We start from the raw sequence: 25,781 nt of genomic DNA, 5'->3' as shown, positions 1-25,781 counted from the left end.
AGGGAAAATACTTCTAGACTCTGAAAACTCTGTCTAACCTCTGCGAAGAGGTGCAAAACTTTATTTATAAGAAAGTTATAACAAACTCTCAACTACCTAGACCACGCCCATGAAACGAGGTGGAAACTTTTATTACAATAAGGAAGAAGTCAACCACAAAGATAATGGGACTTCGTCATTACACGACCAGAAATATAGCATGATGGTTTCTACTAGATTGTCACTTGCTAAAGACAATCATAAATAGATTTGGTATTGCCTCGCTATTTTTCAGCCGCTCCATTCGAACACCATCTCCCTTATTGTCTTTAATGCTCTCAACCGCCTCGAAATATCTCTAACTGTTTGCATGGTGCGATCCTCCAACTGGCTTAGCTTGACTGCTTCTGCAACTACTTATTTACTCCTGCATCAAAGGTTAGAACATGAAAGCACATATATATCCATTTCCCATCAACCACAACATTTATACATCCATACATGAAATTACCATAGTAATTCGCATAGCTACAGGAATACTTAACCAAAATAATACAAGCTTCAACAGGTTCAGTTAACATTCAATATGCACACAATCAAAACTCTAACATATCCTACGACCTTCACATTGTCCCATTATGCAACTTAAAACATAAGAAAAACTTATCAGTCATAGACATAAAAGAGCTATTATTTCAGCTCATCAATGGTGAGCTCAACAACACCATTTGGAAATACCTACTAAATTTCATAGGGCCCTAATCACCTTGTTTGAAGTTTCTCTTTGTGGTCTTTATACCTAGATCAAATAACTGTGCCCAATCACCTTTCTTAAATTCTTTGGTCTTGATAAACTAGTCATGCTACTTACTTCTTTGTTTTGTATAATTTCAGTATGGTAAAGTGCTTCCATCCTCATTTCATCTAGTGCATTAAATTGGTGTAAGTGATCTTGTTGTTCTCAACTAAGGTCCATCTCTAATTCCACTACTATACAAAGTTTCTTGTATTCAGATTCTATTGGTAGGGATACTTTTTTTCTATAAACTAGCTCATAGGGTGTGAACCCTATTGTTGTTTTCCATGTTTTTCTGTATGCCTAAATCACTTTAGGAAATCTGGTAGGCCAATCCTTTCGGTGTATCTGAATAGTCTTTCTCAATATTGCTTCAAGCTCCCTGTTGATGAATACTAAGAGGGGGGGTGAATTAGTATACCAAAAAATACTGATCTCAAACACTTTAACAATCTGGCAGTAAACCGGTAAAATAGTTTTGCAAACATACTGGTTAACACACATGCAAACCAAACAACAAATAAGGCATTCACCCACAGAACCACAATCACCATAACACAAGAGATTTTGACGTGGAAACCCAAATGGGAAAAAACCACAGTGAGATGAAACTCACAAGTAACTATCTGCAGAATAGTAACTAGACCGGTTAAGGTCATACAATGTTCTTCACCAGAACAGATCCTGTTAGGAATCTCAATCTCTATTAGGAGATAAGTCCGATTAAAGACTACCTTATGATAGGATTTCAGATCCACAGTTGTGAACCACTTTGTTATAGGATTTACAAAGGCTTTGCCAAGCCTACCCGGTTAAAGGTTTCAGACTTGTCGAAGATGTGAGTAATCAACAAGTGAGTGATCTAAATACTAGCACAGTATGCTTGGTTAGATCCTTGATAGCTCATTGTTAATGCATTTCAGCATTACTTCAGTCTTCAATATTTCCACACTCTGTTTCTTCACACAGACCTAATCTACTTCTGTGATCGCACATACAAAAACCTCATCAACCACCTAAAAAACCCTAACACTTTCTAAAGCCCTAGACATGATGTCCTTAAAAGGAATCTGATTTCATGTCGGTCCAATAGGATTACATTGCAAGTTCCTAGGTTCAGTGTATCTAGACACATTTGGTAACACGATACAGAATCATCGTCAAAGTGTCGGTGGATGGTAACTCATCAGAGAGTATTACCGGTTTATACAACTTTACCATTTACCAGTTGGTAACTCAAAGTAATACCGGTTCAATTATTAAACAGATTACCGGTTGACAAAAATGAAGACTGGGAAAATGATAATTGTCGCTTTTAGTTCCTTTGCCTTGTCCCGCTTGAGATCCTCGAACCACTTGAGGTCTTCATGCCGCTTGAGATTGGTAAACACTCTGCAAAATACCGATAGCCTAAAGACTATAATACGTAGTACCGGTTTGGAATAAATACCGGTTGAGCATAATTCATACATTCAAAAAGTGATCTCATAGCAAGTGTGTGTCCATCAATGACAATCACAACATAATCATCAAAAATGCCAACAATCTCCCCCTTTGGCATTGATGGCAACTCTTAGGAAAAAAAATTTGACATCTAAGTGTTTTACAAAAAAAATGCCATGATCAAAATTACTCCCCCTAAGCATATACACTATCCCTTTGCAGAAAATACAATGTATACTACTCCCTTACTGAGATAAACATGAAAGTATACATAGCATGCATCAAAATTTTAAATACCAGAATACTTCTCCCCCTTTGCCAACAATGACAAAATACAATTGAATAACCCTTGTTTCTATTAGCTGAATAAGTGTTTATGACAATAAGGTATGAAACTTGTCAAAAATAGATTTAAAGTCCTACATAAATTGGGTCATGGATAAGGACCATGACTCAAGCAATGAGGTAGCAACCTCATTCTCTATTTGCATCTGGGATACCTGTTCTTCCATGGCATCCAAGGTACTCATCTCTTGAGTAACCGTCAAGGCATCCAGATTGAGATAGCATTTCTGAAGTATTTGCAGTCTTGGTAATAAAACCAGTTGTAGTTCCTGCAAATCCCTAGTCCGGTTGCTGATCTCCAAATCAATTCTTGCAGCCTGAAGTTGAAACTGGTGAACGGTTTGCCCATAAGCGGTAAAGGAATCATATGGCGTCTTGAAGGTTCTTATGAATGTCTGCAAATCAGTTTGCAGTTTGTCTTTCTGAGCAAGCACATCATCACAGAATAGATGGGGTTGACATATCTTGTTGAGTAGTAGATTCTCCTCATCCGGAACATCTTTAATGTCCTTCTGTGACTTCTACAGATCGGACCGAAGCTCATGTAACTTTTTCACCAAGGCAGTGTTCAAAGCCTTTTGATGCTTCTTTTTGGCGTGGGCTTCAACAACCTCTTCCAGGCTTTGTACCCGGTCCTCCACAACTATGCATAAGAGTTTCAGTTGGGCCAGAGAGGAATCGGTACTAGGGAGGTTGGTACCGGGTATCAAACTGGTAAGAGTGTCCACCGTAGCTTGGATCACGTCTTGCTCCTTCTTCCTCCTTATCACCTCCAGGCATTCTTGAGCGAGGTTAATGCTTTGCAGCGGCTCCGATTCATTTGCAGATTGGAGGTCAACGGGACTGGTAATGTCAGCCAGTTTGGCTTGACTACCGGTTGCCTTTGGGGTCTCCACTTGAGTGCTCTGTGCCGCTCCCTCCTTCTCTTTAGCCCTTAGCTTGTCCTCTTCTGCCTTCTTTTTCTCCTCTTCCTCTGTCTTCCTTTTCTCTTCTTCCTTGTTCTCCTCTTCTTTCCACTTCTCTTTTTCTTCATCCTTCTTCTTCTTCTCCTCCTCCTACTTCCTCTTCTCCTCTTCCTTTCTCTTCTCCTCTTCTTGTTTCTTTTCTTCTTCCTTTCCTTTCTCTTCTTCTTTCTTTTCCACTTCCTTCTTCTTCTTCTCTTCGTCTTGTCTCTTATTCTCCTCTTCTTTTCTCTTGTCCTCTTCCTGTTTCCTCTTTTCTTCTTCTTTTCTCTTTTCCTCTTCATCTGCCTATTTCTTCTTTTCTTCTTCATGTTGCTTCTTCTCTTCTCCTGCCTGCCTTTCCCGTCCTGCTGCTTTTGTTGGTGTACCTAGAGTAACATCTTCACCGTTCAAGGCATCAACATCAATGAGTTCCATTTGACTAGTGACTGGTATTCTTTCACTGTCATATGCCTCATCCAATTTATTGATTTCCGGTTCTTGCTCAGCTTTCCTGTTGGTTTTAGCCACTTGGTGCAACTTTAGAGTGGATTGAGCAAGGGAGTGGGTGTCTTTTACCACTTCCGGGACTTTTCCTTCTAGCAATAGGAGTCTCCTTCGTCTCATGAAGAAGAGACCCTTATATCTTTCCATCACTTCATAAAGTTTTGATTTAGGCACATCAGGAAAGTATTGTGCAAATACTTCCTCTCTTATTTCCTGTTCCTTCTCTATGGCAATGCACCAATTGTTATCTAAAGAATTATATAAAGAATTAGGTGTCTCAGATTTAATTTCTGATGGCCACCAGTCATTAATACATAAATATTTAATGACTTCCTGTTCAACTTCTTCCTTTTCATCATCATTAAAATCATCAAAGCACTCTTTCAAATCACCAAGCACTTTTCTTCTAATATTCTTAATAGTTCTTTGACAATGTGTCAAAGGTTTGTAGGAGGAAATATCAATATTTACCGGTGCAGATGTTACCAGTTCACTACTGGTTGCCTTTGTCTTTTTCCTCGTTTGCCTAGTCTTCTTAGGCGGTTCTTTAGATACAATGTCTTCTAAGTCTGGTGTGTTGCCTTTTGTCTTCCGCCTTCTCTCAAATACTTTGGCGGGTGCAGCTTCTGGTTTCTTCTTTGCTGGTGACCGCTTGGTCACTTTGGGACTTGCTGCAGTAACCGGTGCCGATATTGAAGGCACTGCCTTTCCCTTCTTTACTGAAGGTTCTTCAACTGGTGTAACCCTTTCCAAATAGGTGCCGGCTCTCTTTGCCTTAGGGTCAAGGGGCGAGGTGAGTAGGGTAGAGGCATACCCATATAGCATGTCATATGTTACCTCATATCCCATGGGTTCCACTTCTTCCTCTCTAGGCTCAACCACCTCCATTATGCACTCATCAACTTTGATGGTGAAGCATATGTCATCTTCATATTTCTTGACAATATCACCCGATATTCTCACCCTTTGGCTCATTTTGCATCTGAACTCATCAAAGTATTTGTTCAAAACTTCTGGATAACCGGTTCCAACCACTTGAAGGCTTTCCTTGATTTTCTTTATGACCAGTTGGTTGGCAGACCACTGGATATCTCCAACTCCTGGGAAGTAACCTTGGAAGTAGAAGAACAACCCAACCAATAGTTGTCCAAACTTAATTCTCAAGGTATTGTCTTGTTTAATCGACTTCAGGTTCACCAGAAGTTGCCTTTGCATACAGGTGCATAAATCAAATGATGCATCTTCCATGATCATCCTGTAGGCAGCATTTACCACTGTAACAGAGATAGAGTTGATCCTGGCAGCATAAAATGTTCGGTAACCTATTACCATGCAGGCATATTTGATCAAATCATGCTTGATGGGATTGATGGTCATTCCCTGTTGGTCACTCACAGAACTGGTGAGTTTGGTCATTTCGCTCTTGCCGATCTTCCTTAGGGCTAGCACTTCACCGATGTTACAGAAACCGGTGACGACATGAATAGATTTTGGTGTGATATCATGTGTCTGCTCTAAGTACATTTTGTCACTGTGCACTCTGCTCAGAATGATGCAAATGTGATCATCTGAAAAACTCTTCAAGGAAATAGACCGCATTGTGAAGCTTCTTCTTTTCCAGGATGCTGAATTCCGGTTTAATCTTCTTGTCCTTCCTGCAGAACAAACTCAACTGAGAATGGATCAATAGAGATCCTAGGTCTTCAATTTTACAGTCAATGTAATCAGAAATGCCTTCTTCCACTATAACACCAATGAGTATTTGAGATAGGGCATTATATTTTGCCTTCTGTTGGATGAAATTGACTGAATCAACGGGTGTACTAGAACTGGAGTGTGATGCGGAAGCCATGATAAGTAGAGAAATTTGAAAAATACCTCCGTAAATCAAAATTTAGGGCTCGCAAATTCCACTTCGCTAGACACTCCTTTGGTTGCTGAAATACCGCTTTGCGTTCTAAACTTGACCGACTGATATTAGCTTCTGATTCTTCTTCAAGGTTTTGAAAATTCTTTGAATCGTAATGCAAATTGCCTTTCGTCGCTCTACTCTTGAAAACTTCTTCGCTCGGAAAATGATAAGTGAGAAATGACTTGAAAATTCCTTTTAAACAAGTTCTTCACCTACCACAATAAATGCTCCACTATTAGAGCATAAACCCTAATTTGCCTTTTACCGTTTCCAGTCTTTTGCCAAATGACAGGTTTCACATACCGGTTAAGGTCTTTTATCGGTGTAAATTGAGGGTTTGAAACATTTTTCCATTTGCTCCCCCTAAGCTTTTCTGATGCTTAGTTTGACGGTTCAGTGACTTCTACACTAGGTGCAGAAACTGGTTCTTCTTGAATCACTTCTTATGGCTTCCTTTTCCATGCTTTCTTCATATCTGCTTGAACAATTTCAATATCAATCTTTCCTTCTGTAGTGACCAGTATATCATCCGATATATTCTTTCTTGTTCTGCATAATCTTGTTGTATGACCTGGTTTGTTGCAATGATAGCAAATCATTCCAGGTGCTCTCCAAGGTCCATTATTCATGTTTCCATTCTTCCTTCTACATGTTGCAGCAGTGTGACCACTACCATGACAAATAAAACAGGTTGCTCTCCATCTGGTTGCCACTTGATAGCCACTGTTACTTGACTGATGATTATAGGTATTAAACCGGTTTGGGTTCTGGTTCCTAGAGGGTTTAGGAAAAACTCCTTGACTCCTTTGAGGATACCTTTCAGTGTTGTGCATGATAGACCTGCATTCAAATGCTCTATGCCCAAACTTGTTGCATGCATAACAATTACCATTGAATCTATTGGGTCTAGGCTTATCGTTTAGAAAATAAGGAAAATTATTGTAAGCCTTACTTCTACATACATTAGTAGTGTGTCCTTCCTCGAGACAATTAAAGCAAACAGGTTTGAACTTTTGCTTACCTTTATCCTTTGATGCTGGTTTCTTCTTTGATGCTCCATCTTTTGTTCTAGAGGTCTCACCTTCCTTATATTCAGAGAAATCAAGTCCATTAGTATTCTTTACCGATTTAGCTGATTCAAGCTTTTGCTCTAGCTTAACAGAGCTCTTATTGAATTTGGCAAGTATTTCCTTTGACTCAGTGAGTTCTTTGGAAATAGCAGCATTGGATTCCTTTAAGGTTGCATTCTCAGAAATAGCCATGTGTAGTTCACCTTGCATTTCTTCCTTTTCCACTTTACTTTCATGAAGATGAGCAATAAGTGCACTGATCTCTTGCTTCAGCTTGGAGATCTCATGATCTTTGTCTTTTACCAGATCTTCAGCTTTCCTCTGGTTCTCAAGCTCTTGACACATTCTGATAGTTAGTCCTTCAAGTTCCCTTCTTAGGTTGGCATTGGATTCATTCAGTTTTTCAACTTCTTGAAATAGGGTTTCCATGTCTGCTTCATCAAAAGAACTGTTTTCAGTTAGCTCCATCAGTTTTTCAGCATGCTCTCTTCTTTTTGCCTGAGAGGCCTTATATTTGAGTTTAAGTTCATCATAGGCTTGCTCAATCTGAGTGAGCCGATGAGTAAGTTCCCTCATAGTTTATTCCCCCACATCTCTTTCCAAGTGGTTATACTTATAGAAAGGTTGGCTCTGATACCAATTGATGAATACTAAGAGGGGGGTAAATTAGTATACCAAAAAATACTGATCTCAAACACTTTAACAATCTGGCAGTAAATCGGTAAAACAGTTTTGCAAACACACCGATTAACACACCTGCAAACCAAATAGCAAATAAGGCATTCACCCACAGAAGCACAATCACCATAACACAAGAGATTTTGACGTGGAAAACCAAATGGGAAAAAACCACGGTGAGATGAAACTCACAAGTAACTATCTGCAGAATAGTAACGAGACCAGTTAAGGTCATACAATGTTCTTCACCAGAACAAATCCTATTAGGAATCTCAATCTCTGTTGGGAGATAAGTCTGATTAAAGACTACCTTGTGAGAGGATTTCAGATCCACAGTTGTGAACCACCTTGTTAGAGGATTTACAAAGGCTTTGCCAAGCCTACCCAGTTAAAGGTTTCAGACTTGTTGAAGATGTGAGTAATCAACAAGTGAGTGATCTAATAACTAGCACAATATGCTTGGTTAGATCCTTGACAGCTCATTGTTAATGCATTTCAACATTACTTCAGTCTTCAATATTTCCACACTCTGTTTCTTCACACAGACCTAATCTACTTCTGTGATCGCACATACAAAAACCTCATCAACCACCTAAAAAACCCTAACACTTTCTAAAACCCTAGACATGATGTCCTTAAAAGGAATTTGATTTCATGTCGGTCCAATAGGATTACATTGAAAGTTCCTAAGTTCAATGTATCTAGACACATTTGGTAACACGACACAAAATCACCGTCAAAGTGTCGGTGGATGGTAACTCATCACAAAAAATATACCGGTTGGTAACTCATCACAGAGTATTACCGGTTTATACAACTTTACCATTTACCGGTTGGTAACTCAAAGTAATACCGGTTCAATTATTAAACAGATTACAAGTTGACAAAAATGAAGACTGGGAAAAGGATAACTGCCGCTTTTAGATCCTTTGCTCCGTTCCGCTTGAGATCCTCGAACCACTTGAGGTCTTCATGCCACTTGAGATCAGTAAACACTCTGCTAAACATCGATAGCCTAAAGACTATAATACGTAGTACCGGTTTGGAACAAATACCAGTTGAGTATAATTCATACATTCAAAAAGTGATCTCATAGCAAGTGTGTGTCCATCAATGACAATCACAACATAATCATCAAAAATGCCAACACCTATTTTTGACCTCATCCTATCCATTAGATTGTGGATCATAGGGTGTAGAATTCTTATATCTGAACTCATGTTCTTTTACCAATTGAGCAATTAAATATGAAGTGAACTATCGACCTTGGTATATGGCTATTTTCTTTGGAACACCATATCTTGTGAATATCTGCTCATACAAAAATTGAGCAACTTTTGTATCTCTAGTAGTTTACAAAGCTTTCACTTACACCCATTTAATAAGATAATCAATACAAATCACTATATGGGGCTTGTTGTTGAATGGGGTCTCTATGTATAAATTCAATGCCGCATTTGTCAAATAGTGTTATTACTAAGTATCCAGTTGTAAAGTCATCTCATCACTCTTTATAAACTTTCCTATTCACTGACATCTATCACATCTCCTTGTATTCTGGGAGACATCTCTGTGTATAGTGGGCCCATAGTACCTTGTATTGAGTATCTTCGCTATTGTCCTCTTGGCTACAAAGTGTCCACCACAAGTCTCATTATGGAAAGTCTTGAGTATGTCAAATGCCTCATCCTCCCTAATAAACTTACACATTACATTGTTAGGTCATGTATAGAATAGATATCCAAATATCCATGAGTATGAAAAGTTGTGTTGAATCATCTATTTGTTATCTTTTAGTGACAAGTGTGGATGTGTTTTTCCTACAACTTAGTAGTTAGCTATATTTGCACACCATGGAATGTGAACTGATAATGCAAATAGATGTTCATATGGAAATGAATCATATACCACTGGACACTTGATGAATTTGTCAGCCTTGAGAGAAAGTCAACCATTACATTGGCCTTTATAGGTTTTTCAACGACAATGATGTTAGGCTCTTGTAATAAGAGCAACCATATTACAAGCATGATACTTACCACTAGTTTATTCTTAAGATAATGTATTGCTGCATAGTCAGTGTGAACAACGAAAGTGTAACCAGTGATATAGAATCTAAACTTGTTTATTGCATATATGACAACTAACATTTTTTTTTTGTAACTATAAAATCAAGCTCATTCCCTTGCAAGTTCTCACTTATGTAATAAATTGCATATTCCAAGTTACCTTTTCTTTGTCCCAAAATCACTCCAATTTAAAAATCAGAAGCATTGATGTGAATGTGGAAAGGAAGATTCCAATTGGGTCCACTTAGTACAAGGGCATGTGTTAGTGATGTCTTCAATGCTTCAAAACATTGTTGACATGATGTAGTCCATTCAAATTCCACTTCCTTTGTTAGCAATGCAAAGAGAGGGGTAACAATCTCACCAAAATATTTGATAAAGAATCTGTAGTAGCCTACATGTTCAAGAAAACTTCTTACATCTATTTTGTTTTTCAGGTATTGGAAGTCTTGAAATGATGTCAATCTTAGCTAAGGCCACTTGAGTTCCTTCATGTGACACAACATGACCAAGGACAACACCTACCTCCATCATCATAAAAAATTTCTCATGACTGAGGGAGAGGTTATTATCTTGACACCTTTGAAGAACCTTTTCTATATTTGCTAATGCCTCCCAAAGGAGTTCTTATAAGTAGTAAAATCATCCATGTATATTTTCATTGAATCATGGACAAAATCTAAAAAGACGCTTAGACAACTCGTTGGAATGTGGTTGGGGCATTGTATAATCCAAAAGGAAATACTGAGTAGGAATATACACCCCAAGAGCATGTGAAAGTGATTTTTTTATGATCCTTAGGGGCTATCATAATTTGATTATAGCCACTGAACCCATCTAAGAAGGAAAAGTATCTCTTGCTAGCCAAGGAATCTAAAACTTGATCAATAAAGGGCAAGGGAAATTGATCCTTCCTAGTTACTGTATTTAGCTTTCTATAGTCTACACACACTCCATTTACCTCCCTTTTTGGGCACAATAATTAGTGGGGACACCCACTCATTGTCTCTTAGTGTTGGGTTCATTCTTCTTTGTGTCTATCTCACTAGTCTAAAACATTCATTGATGTATATTCTATGCATGCACAAGTTAGGATCAATGCCCTCCATGTCATGATAATCCCATGCACATGCAAAAGTGTGATCTTGCAACATTTGTAGTAGGTCAAAGCACTGAGATGTTGTCAATTCATTGTTGATGTTGATGTTAAACAACTCTGATACCAGAAGTAAACTGAGAGGGGGGGGGGGGGGGGGGGGTGAATTAGTTTACTAATAGAAATCATAACTAATGCATCTCAAAACCCTTTTAACTAGAGCACAAAGAAACCAACACAATGAAAGATAGAACATGAAATCACAGTACACACAACACCAATATTTTTACCGTGGAAAACTCAGAAAGGGGAAAAGCAACTACACTTATGCCTACTACTTTGTCTCATAGGACACCTGTTCATCAAAGCCAACCATAGAGATCTAGTCATAATTTGTGGAAAAGAGTAGGAGTGATGCCAAGTTCTTCTTCCAATGCCATTACCCATGCAAGACATGGTAAGGGAAACATAAGTTGCAAAGTAACCCCATAGATGATTTGTTCAATGTGCAGTTGAAGAATGATATACATATATATATATATATATATATATATATATATATATATATATATATATATATATATATATATATATATATATATATATATATATATATATGATGCCATTTGCAAATTCTTCTTTGGCGATAGCATCCCATTTCATGTAGCTCGATCTCCTTATTATAGGTAGATGATGTTGATGGTAGCAAGGGGAGGACCATCATATGTGCCACTAGATGAGACCAAATTTAGGACCACGATCTTGGATAAAAACAATTTCAAGATCAGTGTGTTGATAGACAAGATGAAGGGATGTTAGGTGAAGACTAGATGTAGTATATTCATGGATGGGGAATGAACATCAGCCATTGTCCACTCTCCAATATCATGGTTGCATGTACAAAGGGCCCATACTTTCTTAAGGCAATTGATTGTGTAGGGAATCACAAAGGTATTGATTTTTAATTTTAGGTCCTCAAGGAAGCTATTGAGAAGGTTGGGCCACAAAATGTGGTTCAAGTAGTAATAGATGCAACACTTGTGTGCAAAGTTTCTGAGAAACTTGTTAAGGCAACTTTAGATATATTTGGTGAACTCCATGTTTTGTGTGTGCTATGAACAATGCACTCAAGGAAACGAAGAAGATTGAGTGGATTAGGGAGATGGTCAATGATAATAGAGATGTGCAGATGTTTATTTGCAACCACCACACTTCACATACACTCTTTAGGAGCTTCTTTAAGGATTTCTTGAAACTTGTTGAGACTAGATATGCATCCTATTTCATTATCTTAGAGAGAATGTTTGAGTTGTAGTGTCACTGCAACTCATGGTTATGACAATGGATTGCAATCGGTGGACCAAGTCCAAGATAGAGTGGGGAAGGAGGATGAAGAATACAATGAAGAGTAATGCATAATCTATCGTCTCCATCATTTCTCTAGTTTTCTAGGTCATCAGATATGGGAATATAGATGCACCTAACCTTGGAGAGGTGTATGAGTGCATTGATTCTATGTTTGACCAAATGAGGGCTTCCATGTGAAAGAAGGGGCCCACATTATCTTTTGACAATGACCACATTCAACCAATCATTCATCAGAGATGGGAGAGGCTCAGCACTCCCTTGTACATGGTTCCCTATGCATTGAATCCTAAGTGGTACAAGACTAGGTCTGACAGAGTTACATTGATATAGGATGTTGAGGTGAAGGTCAAGTTCTTTAGGGCCATTGAGAAGATGTATGATCCTCTAGATGCTAGCATGATTCACACTTAGTGGACAAAGTTTTCCACTCCTAGGGGCTATTCCAAGGCAACCAAGATGGATATGACAACTATGGCACATGCGGAGTGGTGGACTTACCATAGATCCAAATCTTTGACTACCACTCTAGCCATTCGATTGCTATCTTAGGTTTCTCGTTCTTTAGTTGTTGAGAGGAACTGATCTACCTATAGCTTCATACACTCTCTTAAGAGAAACAAACTTACCACTAGGAGAGCATAGAAGCTTGTGGTTGTACATAGTGCTTTGTGTCTCATTGTTTGCAAGAAACTTGTATACAAAGAGAGTTCAACAATAGGATGGGATGTAGAGCTAGCATAGATTGATGAGGATGCTATGAATTTAGATGTAAGGCAGGTTGGTGTTAGTTTGGTGGAGCTTGACTATGAGGAGTCCAATATTTCCAATGACGAGGAGTTTAGGGATGATTACAGGCCTCCCTTCACTACATTTTGAAATTGTGGACTTATTTTAATAGCATGCTACTCATTATAATCATCTTTATGATATTTTTGATATAATAGAAATCTCCAATTTGATATTTTCATTGTCAAATTTTATTTAGTATTCAAATATTTAAAATTTTAGTGTTTAGCATTTGCAATTTTTCTATTTTACTAACTTGCCAAAGTTTCAATTAAAATGTAATTTTTATACATATTTTGGTAACTATTTTTTCAAGTAATATATGTACATTAGCGCCATCTCCCCATTGGCATCCCCTTGCTATCCCTAAAATTAGGCCCTTGGACCCCTTGTCCCTAAAACCCATCCTCTCATCAGGAAACTCCATGGAACATTGTGTCAATATCACAAGAGATGAGGAATTTGATGAGGGTTTGGTTCTTTCTATTTATCCATCAAACTAACATTATGGTGCAACAAATATTTTCCCACTCTAGTGATGTTCATTAACAACATCCTGTACCAAATCATTGAATATACCAATCCTCAATGTCTTGTAAGATGGGGCTTTGAACCCAAGACCTATAGCTACAATAGAATCCACCATACCTATCTTGCATAGAGGCTTGTCAACATGGAATGGCAAGCTAGGGTTGTACCAAAATTTGCAATTGTTTTCTTTGCTTATTCATGAACATTCTTCCTCCATCTTGTACTTTGCAAAATAGTTTGTGATCCTGGTTTAGTACGAGGTGTAAAGAAATAATTAATGCTTCCTTCACTTGTGTTTGGGGCACCTGCTATAAAAAAAAAGTGTTGACCTAGATTCCTTGAAAGGCTCTTGCGTACCAGGTACCTCATCCAAAGGATTGCTCCTAACATTTGTAGAGTTAGAAACTACTTTTGTCCTAGTTTTTGTATCTTTTTCCTTACCCTCAAAAATTGATTGAAGAGTTTGTTTTGTCTTATATTTGACATCTGGGTATTTATGCAAGTAGCGGTGTCATGTCCTGCTTCCTTAGCCAAATGCTATTTGAAGCAATAAATGTCACCATTGATATTAACCTCATACTAATTGCATTTAACTTGAGTTGTACCCAAGACCGATGTGCAATTTGTGTCCATAGAAAGTCTTTCTAACATGGAATTATGATCAAATACCCTCAAGAATTTTAATTCAAGCTTTCATAATACTAGCTACCTCATCCAAATGTTTTTATAGTCTAGTTTGACATCAAAGGCCAAAAGATTGAACACATGAATAATTGTTTGGAAAAAAATTGCAAAATTCATTTTCCACATGACAAGAGACAACCTATTTAGTTCAATTGTAACTATTTGAGAGCATATTGATAATCATATTAGATACACATAAACATTGATAACAAGGAAGATATAGATAAGAGTTGAAAGGCATGCAGTGAGAGACTAACTATAGTTTCTTTTCAAAGTATAATACACAATGAACCTTATTTTAACACCTAGTATAACATGGATACTCGCAAGTGTTGCCTTAGACAGATAGCTTGTGTCTAAAGACACAGTCTTGGCCAATCATTTGACAGACAAACCAATGTAAATCTGTCGCTGAATTGACCACCTGTGCAATGTGCATTACAAAGTTGATTTGTTAGGCACAGGAAAAAAATTCTTGTTCTTACAAGGGTGCAAGCTAATACTGTGAGTCTCTTTTCTTTTCAACTTTTAGGTTGCAAATGTGAAAATAGTAGCAACCAAGAGCTTTCAGATTTATTCATTCAAGCAGACATGTTTGCCAACATAGTTCTTCCTTGGTCAAATGTGATCAACTTGGAATGTGGAAAACCTAGACCAAACAATGAAATAATTTTCAAGTAATAAATTAAATCTCTGAGACATCAGTAGATTGGGATGGCAACAATTTAAATCTCAATGAATATGGTCTAAGATTTAAAGAAAAGTTTTTAATTCTATATAATGCTTATTGTATTTTTTATTTTATTGCTCCAGTTTCAAAATGGCTGCTTAAGGCTTTACATTACCTCTTATGACAAAAATCTAAAAAATACAATTACAAATAACTATATCTTAATTTGGCCAAAGTTTATTAGAAATTCTGTAGGAATCCTTCTGCAAATTCAGGCTAACAGCTATGCACAGGATGCTTATCCATGAAAGAACTAGTAGGCATTCTTTACTATTGCAGTCGTTTCTGGAAAAGAGGTTAACAATAGATTTTTGTGCTGGTAATGATAGGATTTTTGAATTGTAGCACTACCCTACTATTTGCCTCATATAACAGAAAATTTTACTTGATAAAAATAAAATAAAAGAGCACTTATACTAACCATTTGAAGAGCAAGTAAAATATTGTCTATTGGATAACAAAGCATTCAATCTAGAAGTAGCTGAAATGAACTATTTTCAAAACATTAGATTTCAATTTTGTAGCTTATAGACCATTCAAAAGTTGGGGAAAATTGCTGAACATTTGGCATAATATCACAGTCCATAGGAGCCAAAAATCACCTACCTCCAACTCCCTGAGAAAATGCATTGCCTTTTTTTTTTCCCTCCCGACTCCCTGCAACTACTTGAATCTTTTATGCATGTCTTGGCAAGTGCACATTTGCAACATATGCAAATGTGCACTAAAAATGTTGCACTGCTGTGTTATTTATGAATGAAATACGGTTGCGTTATTTATAAACTGTGATCAAATCTTCCTTGGGATCACGTCTTCTATGATTAAAGAATGTTTTATGAATGAGAGGACACCCTAGAAGTGTAATGGTTGCCAAAGAGTGGTTGTTGTAGAAACATTGTTTTGGTGCCTTACGGTTTTTGAGTGTTCGAAAGTCCCTCACGGAACTTTGGTCCTAAGAGGAAGTGGGTGAAAAACAATAGGACTAGAAGATCGTGAAAAACTTGGACTTTGGGATTTAAAAATTATTTGGTCTAAGGTCTTTTTCAGGATTGATTAGATAAATTGTTGGTATGTGGCGATTAATCATGCTGTTAGGCTTAAATTTTGGTGATTCTGACAATCATGTTTTTTCTCAAACGAGAAAGTGCAGAGGGGGCAGAGCCTAGGAGGACTATCCCCTTGGTGGAGGGTTGAGGGCAAAGCCCACAGTAAAGGTTTGGGGGCTACTCAGAGCAATGCCTTTGAAGCAAAATTTGACCATTATTTAATCAAGGAGTTGGTTGTTATTTTGGTATGTAAATTCACTTTTTTTAAACTACCAAAAAGGCATAATAAATAAGTGGTTGTGAAATGTAAAAAGTCATGAGATTGTACTTTGTTTCTTCATTGGATAATAGAAGGCCAATTTTTTCTTTGTGGATGTAGCTCACATTAGGTGAACCACTGTGTTGTTGTGAATTGCTATTTTGCCTTTGGTCTGCCTAAGCCCTAACACAAATTTTGGTGAAAATTTAACAAATGGGAAAATCCACTTATACTTTCTCAGATTGGTTATAAGAGGCAAGTTTACACAAAGAGGACACACAAATAAGATAGGATTCAAGCAAAATTTTACATTGTTAAAGTGAGCCCTACAACAACATTCATATGTTCATACTAGCAACATGCTTCTTCTTTGTCAATGCAATTTTACAAGAAATCTGTTAATATGTTTTTTATGACACCTCAAATTCTAAATAAAATACCAATTATTCTACCCTCTCTTGAACAAAGACTTCTCAAATACTAAACTAAGTGATCAAATGAAACGACTCCAAGGTTTATACTGTCAGATCTTGATGTGTGGATAGACTCAATTGTTGATGTGATTGCTGGTAATCCAAATGAACTTACACTTATGAACCTTAGCTGGAACTTGGTCATCTGATGTAACAATTCAATGATGCACTTCTCCTACACTAACTCAAATTCAAACAAAAGACAAAAGGGAAAGGGTTTAGAGAGAATATAAATCACTTTATATTTGCATTTGTAACTTGATAGCAATTTGTTATTAAGATCTCATTTGTCCACAAGATCAGTAAGCCAATATAAGGGGTGTTTGTGAAAAAAATAAGGGGTGCATGTGACCATTTGTTTTCAGTTTTCTTTAATTTTCCTATATATCTTTATGATTACCTTCCATGGTCTACGGGAGCCAGAAGTGTACGACAGTTGCCCACCCTTGTCAATTGACCCAAGTCACTTGTTGATCACGAGCCTCACCTAGTTCGTTTGAACCAACCTTGTTCCCTGGGTTGAGATTCTAAGGTGCGTTATCTAGAGCTGTACCTGTACAATTTGAAGTACCAATACCTTGTACACACTCTCTTCCAGCTTTGATTAGCCTATTACAGACTATTTGGAACTATGAATCCTTTTGAGATTCACTTCTAATTCTTTCATTTATGACTCTTTGAGCGCTTACAAATGTTAAATAGACTCATACAAACCCTTCAGCAATCTCAAAAGTTGCCAGTAATTGAAGGACAGGGGAATTTGAAGCGTTTCTGGGTGTTGCAGACCATTTCTAGGTGTGTGACAGCACTGCTGGATGCTTCACAAATTTATGGCATTGAATATTAAATATTTTTGAATAGTTTGCTGACTTCTTAATGATCTTATTTACTTGGTCTTTTAACAACTGTTTTATTCAATATACTTTGTTTATTTGTAGATAAGCTAAATGAAAGGTATCTGATATTCAGTGAAGCATGTCTGGCTAAGTGTCTTGACAAAAAACGTTTGACATGTTGAATTTTTAATAAGCCTTTCTATATTCGCATAAGCATCCTCTTTATTTTTAGTGTGCAGGTCTTCTTTGTTCTGTAGTTTATTCTTTTAAAATTTTAAATAGACGACTATATAACTAACAATTCAAAGGAAACCTTATCTGGACCGAAAGATGTATTCTGGAAATGTTGCTTCACCTTTTAGATGAGACTAGGAATTGCAGTTCAAAATCCAAAGCACTTGCCAGTAAAATTGTGTTTGTACCTGCATTGGTCTGTCAAAATGTGCCATACTGCCATGCATGGAATGGCTGTTGTCAGGAGAGTAGATGGCGGATGGCAGCAGTGGTCTAGAATGGATTTACTGTTTCAGCAAGTTACTGTGTTGACTGTAAAAGAAACTTTTATAGATTTAACCGTAATAAATTCTAATCCGATTCTAGAAATATACAGAGGGAATGTTAGTTGAAAATTCTTTTAAGAGTATCTGTGCTAGGCACAAACACGTCTGCTTTAAAAATGCAGATGAACTAGTCTCCCTTAGAAAACTTTTATTCCATTAGTGGGTATGAATCTTAATTACATAAATATGTAACATTATATCTGGTTTGTCGTTCGATGCATATATGGCCAAGTAGCCAAAATATCTTTTCCTTTCCTCAGGTCATCATTGAGGGCATGAAATAGTTGCTTGGCTGTAAAGCAGGTTGATTCAATTTGCAGGTGCATAGTAAACTATATTTTAAAATTTTGTACATTTGCAAAGCGACTTGGAATGTGCATGAAGGCAATGGCCTTGGCATTTGTGAGTTGAGCTTAAAGATACAAAGAGGCTTCTAGTCCATAGAGTATGTAGGGGAGAGAGAACAAAGCAATTCCCTTATTAGAGAGAGAATTTGCAAAAGTGTAGTAGATTCAGGTTTATACTTTATAGTTGTACTAAAGACATTTTCTTTTCCAGCCATGCCAAGCAGAATTGACATAACTGCAAGTAAAATTAGAATGGGTTCAGTCTTATCGAAACACATCCTCCTGCTAGTTTGTATGGCAATAAATTGTCATGAATTTCAATTTGCCTCATATTTTCATTTACTCTGTAACTGTTGCTAGATATGATGTTGATGCAATTTCTTCGCATGCAAAGCAATATTTTATTGATGTTCATGTTGTAGCAATCACTCTTGAGTATGTGGTATAATATTTTAGAGAGTTATTTTATAGAAGTATTTTTCAATTGAAAAATCATCGTATCTCATTTTTCATCAATTGTAGACCATGCCTTTTAGGGCCTTGAAGATGCAGACAAGGTAATTTGGTCGATGCAGTCATGGCAAATAGATTTTAGCTTAAAATCTGGGAAAGATTTAATCTCATCAAGGAGATGCTAGGAATAATGTAAATACATTTATTGACCAAAAAATGCTTCTAATCTTTGGTCTGAGATGCCCATTATCTCTGGAAATTGATCTATACCCCATCTTCCTTTTAGTCTAGGTGACCTAAAACCTAATTAATAATTCATTTTAAGTACTGGTATTGGCCTACTGATCTAGATAACAGCTACAATAAGATACATAATGTTTCCACAGTCCACAAGTGAAATCTAGAATGCTTTTGGATATCAATAGTTGTTTCCACAGTCCAGTGGTCGCCAAAAGCATTCTTGATTTCAACAAGTACAATTCCAACATAAAGTAACCTAAGCGATTACTACAATGCAGGCACAATCCGTTGCAACTTTAATGCGGATATCATTAGCTGTCTTCTATTACCACCTTATACGAAAGCTTTTCAGGCACCAGAACCAATAATAACAATTATTTGACTTCAGTAGTAACCACGAAGCTTGGATACCTGTATGGATGGAAGGCATTACACCAACACTTCCTCAGAGAAACTTGTCACAATTTTCTGTCTCGTAAATAAAGGAATCATCCTGAGCTTAGTTACTTGTTCAAAAGCATAGGCAATCTCAATGAGGGTAGGCTCTGAACCCCTCCTCCCTCCAAAATATATGCCAAAGGGTACGCCAGCTTTACTGTAACCTGCAGGCACACTTATACCAGGATACCCTGCAATGCCTAGAACTGTATAAATTCCATCATCAAGTGTCACAAGGGCATCAAGTTCATATGCTATTAGAACTTTATGGATTCCATTTTTCGTTAGCATGTGATTTATGTTAAGGGCCTCTCTATATTGCTGGGTATCTAAGCCTGATGTGTTCTGAGCCCGGAGGAAAATATCCTGTCCAAACCTTGAAAGCTCTTCCTAATAGAAAATAAGCATACTAAGATTTATGGACCATTTGACAATATCAATAATCCATACAGAAAGCAATTCATGTGCAAGAGACGTTTTACCTCAATAGCATGCTGGATATTAAATGAGATGACATCAGCCAATGTACGAACAGGAGATTGCAGGAGCTCAGCAAGGTAAATATTTAGGTCATGTTTAAAATCGTACTCTGCCACTGTTTCCTCCGTATCATTTCTTATATTTAGGAGTTCACTGAATATATGATTTTCCTCCAAAATTGCACCTTCCCTCCTGCAAATCAGATATTTACAGTCTTAAGTCATATAATTTTCTCTAGAACATAATACATTATTGTTTTAGATTTAATTCAACTTCTATTTGAAATCTGTGGGCGGTTCCCTAGTGTTAATGCAGCCGTTTCAACAAGGTATTGTAACTGGAGGAGCCCTGTTCTCAAACAAGGGGCACATATTTACTTATTCGAAAAACTGTAAGGTTACCTCATAGTTTCCAAATGCTTCTCAAAGGATACTGCTTTAGTGGACCCAGGTGATAAGTCTGGGTTTCGAACAATGCCCAACCTCTTGCCCTGCAACCCATCAATCTTGAGAAACTGCTTATACCCACCTTTTGGAATTAACTGAGCTGCACTCTCTGTGGCTTCGTGATCATGTATGTCATACCCAACAATCTCATCCAGCAGGTAAACTGCATCTGATACAGTTCTGCAAATAGGTCTGTTAACAATAAATTCAGTTTAGGCATCTTATTACTTGTTTTATTTCTACTAGAACATTAGCTTCATGTAAACAACATTACGTTTTAGTTTGGGCTCGGAATTTTGTTCTTTTGGATATGGCTTCTCAACTAAAACGACAAATGGTGTCTTCAGCAAGATATCGAAGCAAAATAAGCACTTTCCTTGTTATTATTCACGAAGGCACCCTCTGACTTGCTATAGACTTGCTACGGTGTGAATCTTCTTAGAGAACATAAAACAATTCAGTGATGGGATTTGTGCCATGTTATGCTGTCCACCAGGTTTCATAAACGTTGTGGACAAGTACAAAATTGATAAGGCAGGATGCAGGTTGTATATGGGGTTGACTTGGTGGTATAGATACCCTTAGGGCTTGCAGCTAGGCCAAAAAAAGTTAGCTCGCCATAATGCAGAAGCTTTAGAACAAAATGTGCAACAAAATGCAATTCCAGTTGAATAAAACTTCATTTAGCAGAGGGCAATGATAATTTAAGAAAGTTGTAGATTTACCCCACAGTGTCTTGGTTGTGTGAGATGGGAATGACTCCTGCCCTGCTTGTTAACCCAACTGTAGGTTTTATTCCCACAACACTGTTAGAGCTAGATGGGCAAAGAATTGAGCCATACGTTTCCGTACCTAATGACACTGCTACCATGTTTGCTGACACTCCTACTGCTGATCCAGTGCTTGATCCACAGGGATCAGCTGTCAAAACATAAGGATTCTGCAAATATCACATTCCATCAATAGCTACTAGAATAGACTAGTAATCGACCGGTAGAGAGTCACGAATTACTGATTTTAAACACAGATTGAAGTCACAGACCTTACATTGACCACCTCTAGCACTCCATCCACTAGGCATATGGAATGTCCTGAAATCTGCCCATTCACTTAAGCTGGCCTTGCCCAATATTATGGCACCGGCCTTCCGCAGCTTGGATACCACTGCCGCATCTCTTGGAACCTCTGTACCCAAAAGAGCAAATGAGCCTGCAGTTGTATTGAGCTTATCCTTGGAAGCAATATTGTCTTTAAGTAGCACAGGTATTCCATGGAGGCCACCAATATATCCTCCTGCTTTGTGCCTTTCTACATCTGCTTTCTCAGCCAGCAGGAGAACATCAGGATTCACTTCGATCACAGCATGGAGTTCTGGATTGAGTTTTTCAATGGTGTGGAGATAGAATTCCACAAGGCTTGTCGACGTAAGCCTGCCTGTCTTGAACGCTAATTGGATTTGTTGAATTGTGGCTTCTTCTATGTGGAAAGATGGATCCCTAAGAACATCTTGACATCTGCCCTGTGAAGAAAACACTATAAGAAAAAGGTATTTTAAGAAGGGAATCCCCGGTCTGTAATTGCCCATGTTCTCAGCTTTGTGAGGTCTACCCAATGATACCCGCAATGCTAATATAACCAATTTCTTGTATATCATGTGTCCTCTCTTGAGAGGAGAATCTATTATATATGATCATTTAATGATGTCATGAAGAGTACACTATTCCATTTTTTTCTCCACTTATATTCGGCTACTCCAATCAAGTACACCGAATCTAAGCTTTGACGGCTTCCTTGGCATTGTGGGGCCCTCTAATGTTCCTGGCCGTCCATCAGTTTGTCGTCCTGCACAGCCTAATCTCCCAACCGTCGTTAACACAATTTTTTTGGGGGGAGGGATTTTCATCCACAAGCTATCGGGTATTAATACAATAATTTTTAATCTGATATAGGAGAAAGAATTTTAGGTGTCACAGCTGCCTCACAAACAAAAGGTTTATTGACATTAACATGATAATTTTGACATTGTGGAATAATTATTCATCATTTTAATATTAAGAATCTTTTTTAAATAGAGAATTCAGTTAATATTTAATCTAAGTCAAAATTGAGGAATATTTATTCTACCAAATTCACCCAAACTACAATCCTAACCTTACCCCTTATAATGGTGAGGCCTTGATTTCATTTAGAACCATTCAACTTCACCACAAGACCAAGAGCAAGAGAAAGAGAAGAAGATTGGAGAACAAGGAACATGATTAGAAGAAGAGGGAGATAGAGAAAAAAGAAGATAGAGAAAGATACAAATACAAAAGAAAGAGTATATACATAATAATAAAGAATCAAATGAATAAATATAAGAAATACTCTTAAAAAATAATATAAGAATGTGTAAGATTGTAAAAGGAATATATATATATATATATACAAAAAGAAGTAAATATGTGATTACATAATATCACCATTAGATTATAAATGATAAGAATATGATAAATATAAGAAAACATATGATCCGAATTATGGATTCAGATGACAACGACTGAGTGAGAACCTGCGGTATTGTGAATTTGCTTACACAAACAAGGTAAACACATAATTGAAGCAAGCCAAAAAGTAATTCATTCTATTCGAAAATCCAACATATAACAATTTATGAGATTCCAAGGGTCACCAAAACCCCTTGAGAATCGAAACCCAACAGTCATATTTGTTTATTACATAATAAAATCAAAAACTACGAAATTTTAAAAAAAACTATATCAAATTTTGTCCTAACTTTGACTAGACCTAACTTTTTACTCAGGACTTGAAATTGCGAGTCGTTTAACTTGTTGGAAAGGTCTCCAAGAGTTGAAGGCAAAATTATAAAAGAGCTTGCCTACTGCAACGCTCTAAAAGATCGAGCAAAGTTTCAAGGGCTGAAAATGCCCCGAAGGCCTTCAAAAAGCCCAATTACTAACATGTAGAAAAAACTAGAAAAAAATATAAAAATATTTTTTCGATATTTCAAAATTGTTTTTGATCATTACTTCCCCCTTGAAAAGCAATGGGGCCCATTGCATCAACACTCTAGATGAGATGAGGAAAACGGAGCTGGAGCTGCTCCCCGGTAAACCACTTTCCTTGTTGAGCAATCTGCCCTGCTCAAACCACTTTGTACAGATAGATATGTTTTTGTTTGAGAGTTTTCACCATGGTGTCCACAATCCGATCACATTGCAATGGAGAAGTTGCATCTGGATTCAATTCGGTAGTGGAAATTGCTTCTGCCACATCTGCAACATCTAATAGTGGGGGAAAATATGGCTTCAAGATTTCCACATTGAAGACTGGATGAAGACCCAGAAAGGGGGGTAAATTGAGCTCAAAAGTATTATCACCAACTTGCTTGATGATTATGTATGGCCCATAACGCAAAGGACGAAGCTTCCTATTGGCACCCTGCAACTGTTCCTTCTGTATATGCAACCACACCTTGTCCCCGACTTGAAAATTATGGGGAGAATGATGCTCATCATGTCTCTCCTTATATTTCTTATTGGTATGCTCCAAGATTTCATGAACCTGTTGTTGTAGATGATGAATTCTATCAATGAACTGTGTTGCCTTATCTTCCTCCTTATCAACACGTGGAACCGGATCAGGTTGAATAAGTGGTATGGCAACATCCATGGGTGCAAGTGGTTGATAACCAAGACAAACCTCAAATGGGTGTGACTAGTTGAACTGTGAATTGCCTTGTTGTAGCTATGCTGAACATATGGAAGACTTTCATCCCATGTGCAGGGATGTTTTGAGTGATACATGCGTAGGATGTGAATGATCATCTGATTCACTACCTCTATTTGGCCATATGTTTGAGGACAGAAAGTAGTAGACTTTGTTAATTTTGTGTCCATCATGTCCCATTTAATGTAGACCATAACTTACTAAGAAACCTATTGTCCCTATTTGAAATAATGGTATTCGGTAGACCAAAATGAACCCAAATGTGTTCAAAGAAAAGCTTTGTTGTGTCCTCTGCAGAAATTGTCTTTTTACAAGCCAATATTATTGCCATTTTTGAGAACCTATCTACCACAACATACACACAATCGTGGCCTCTTTTGGTGGCAGGAAGACCAAACATAAAGTCCATAGAAATTGAATGCCAAGGTTTTTTAGGAATAGGAAATGGTGAATATAGTCCAAGTTTACGATTGGCAGGCTTAGCAACAAGCTTGAGGGTAAGTGCAAGGTAATGGGTCACAAATTGGTAGAAGTCCCCGCATTGGAAAATGTGCTCTTAGAAACGGGGGCCTGTTTTTGCTTCGGGCCCCCGAGGCAAAAAGTAATGGGGGCCTGAGGCGAAACTAAACAAGCCCCTGTTTTGTTCTCAAACAAGGGCCCGCTTGAAAATGAAACAAGGTCCCATTTTTAAAAAATGGGCCCCCATTTTTAAATCCGATTTTACCCATTTTTTCGGGCGCATTTTGTCAGATTTGAATAGTAATGGTAATTTTAGGAACGGACCCTCATTTTCAAAATGGGGGCTAGTTATTTATATAACGGGCCCCATTTCGTAAACGGGGGCCCGTTCTATGGAAGTTGATTCCACAACCCACCACTTGTCTCGAGATTACGTCCGAGATAGGCCTGGGATGGCCACGCTTGAGACATGGACCTACAAATTCAAATCTCCATGAACGAAAGCACAAATATGAACTTCTGAAATAGTTTACGTGCCTCTAATTAGAGATTTTTTATACAAAACTAAAACCCATTTCAGATTATACTGTCTAGATTCTAAATATGTAATTTTAAAAAAAATGATTATTTTAACTATTTTTCATTTAATTTATACTAAATCGGGTCCATAAACTTGAAATATTAACTAATTTTGTTAATTTAATAACTTTTTAATTTTAATGAATTTTGAAAAAATAATTATGTCATCAATCTACACAAAATTATTTTCTATTTAAATAAATAAATAAATAAATGTTAAGTTTACATCAAATTATGTGGGTCGTGCACGTCAAATTTTTAAAAAGATAATTACAGTCATTAAAAGATTAATTAAAAAAAAATATACAGAAAAATATGCTCATCAATCTTCAGTGTGTTACAAAACATTTCCCAAAACGGTTTGAGAAAATAATTTTAATTGTGTCAAAAAGTGTGGGTCGTACACATGCATGGTATGGTCCTGAAACAAACATTTTTAAAACATAGTTTTTAGAACTCCATTCAAAAAGTTATTTTTTATTATGTGGGTATTAAAATAAA

The 25,781-nt window shown here is 37.2% G+C and overlaps 1 protein-coding gene across 6 annotated transcripts; it reads right to left on the bottom strand.

The window, feature by feature from the left end:
- On the bottom strand, window positions 1-22,179 carry LOC131066001 (probable amidase At4g34880). Of its 6 annotated transcripts, none has more exons than XM_058000667.2 (5): window positions 21,556-22,178; window positions 21,239-21,453; window positions 20,469-20,705; window positions 20,070-20,259; window positions 1-406 (listed from the first exon to the last, which is right to left on the bottom strand). In XM_058000667.2, exons 1-5 carry the CDS (start codon window positions 22,165-22,167, stop codon window positions 401-403), a joined length of 1,260 nt encoding a protein of 419 aa, XP_057856650.2. In that variant the 5' UTR covers window positions 22,168-22,178; the 3' UTR covers window positions 1-400. The 6 variants fall into 6 exon arrangements, with proteins under 6 accessions (XP_057856650.2, XP_057856648.2, XP_057856646.2 ...); XM_058000665.2 differs by having other exon boundaries at window positions 1-392; XM_058000663.2 differs by lacking the exon at window positions 1-406 and adding an exon at window positions 14,452-14,854.
- Between the last annotated feature and the right edge of the window lie 3,602 nt (window positions 22,180-25,781).

Source organism: Cryptomeria japonica, chromosome 3, assembly GCF_030272615.1.
Source record: "Cryptomeria japonica chromosome 3, Sugi_1.0, whole genome shotgun sequence".
Taxonomy (NCBI): domain Eukaryota; kingdom Viridiplantae; phylum Streptophyta; class Pinopsida; order Cupressales; family Cupressaceae; genus Cryptomeria; species Cryptomeria japonica.
Note: the sequence above shows the minus strand (reverse complement) of the source record. Positions and strands in the feature narration are given on the sequence as shown.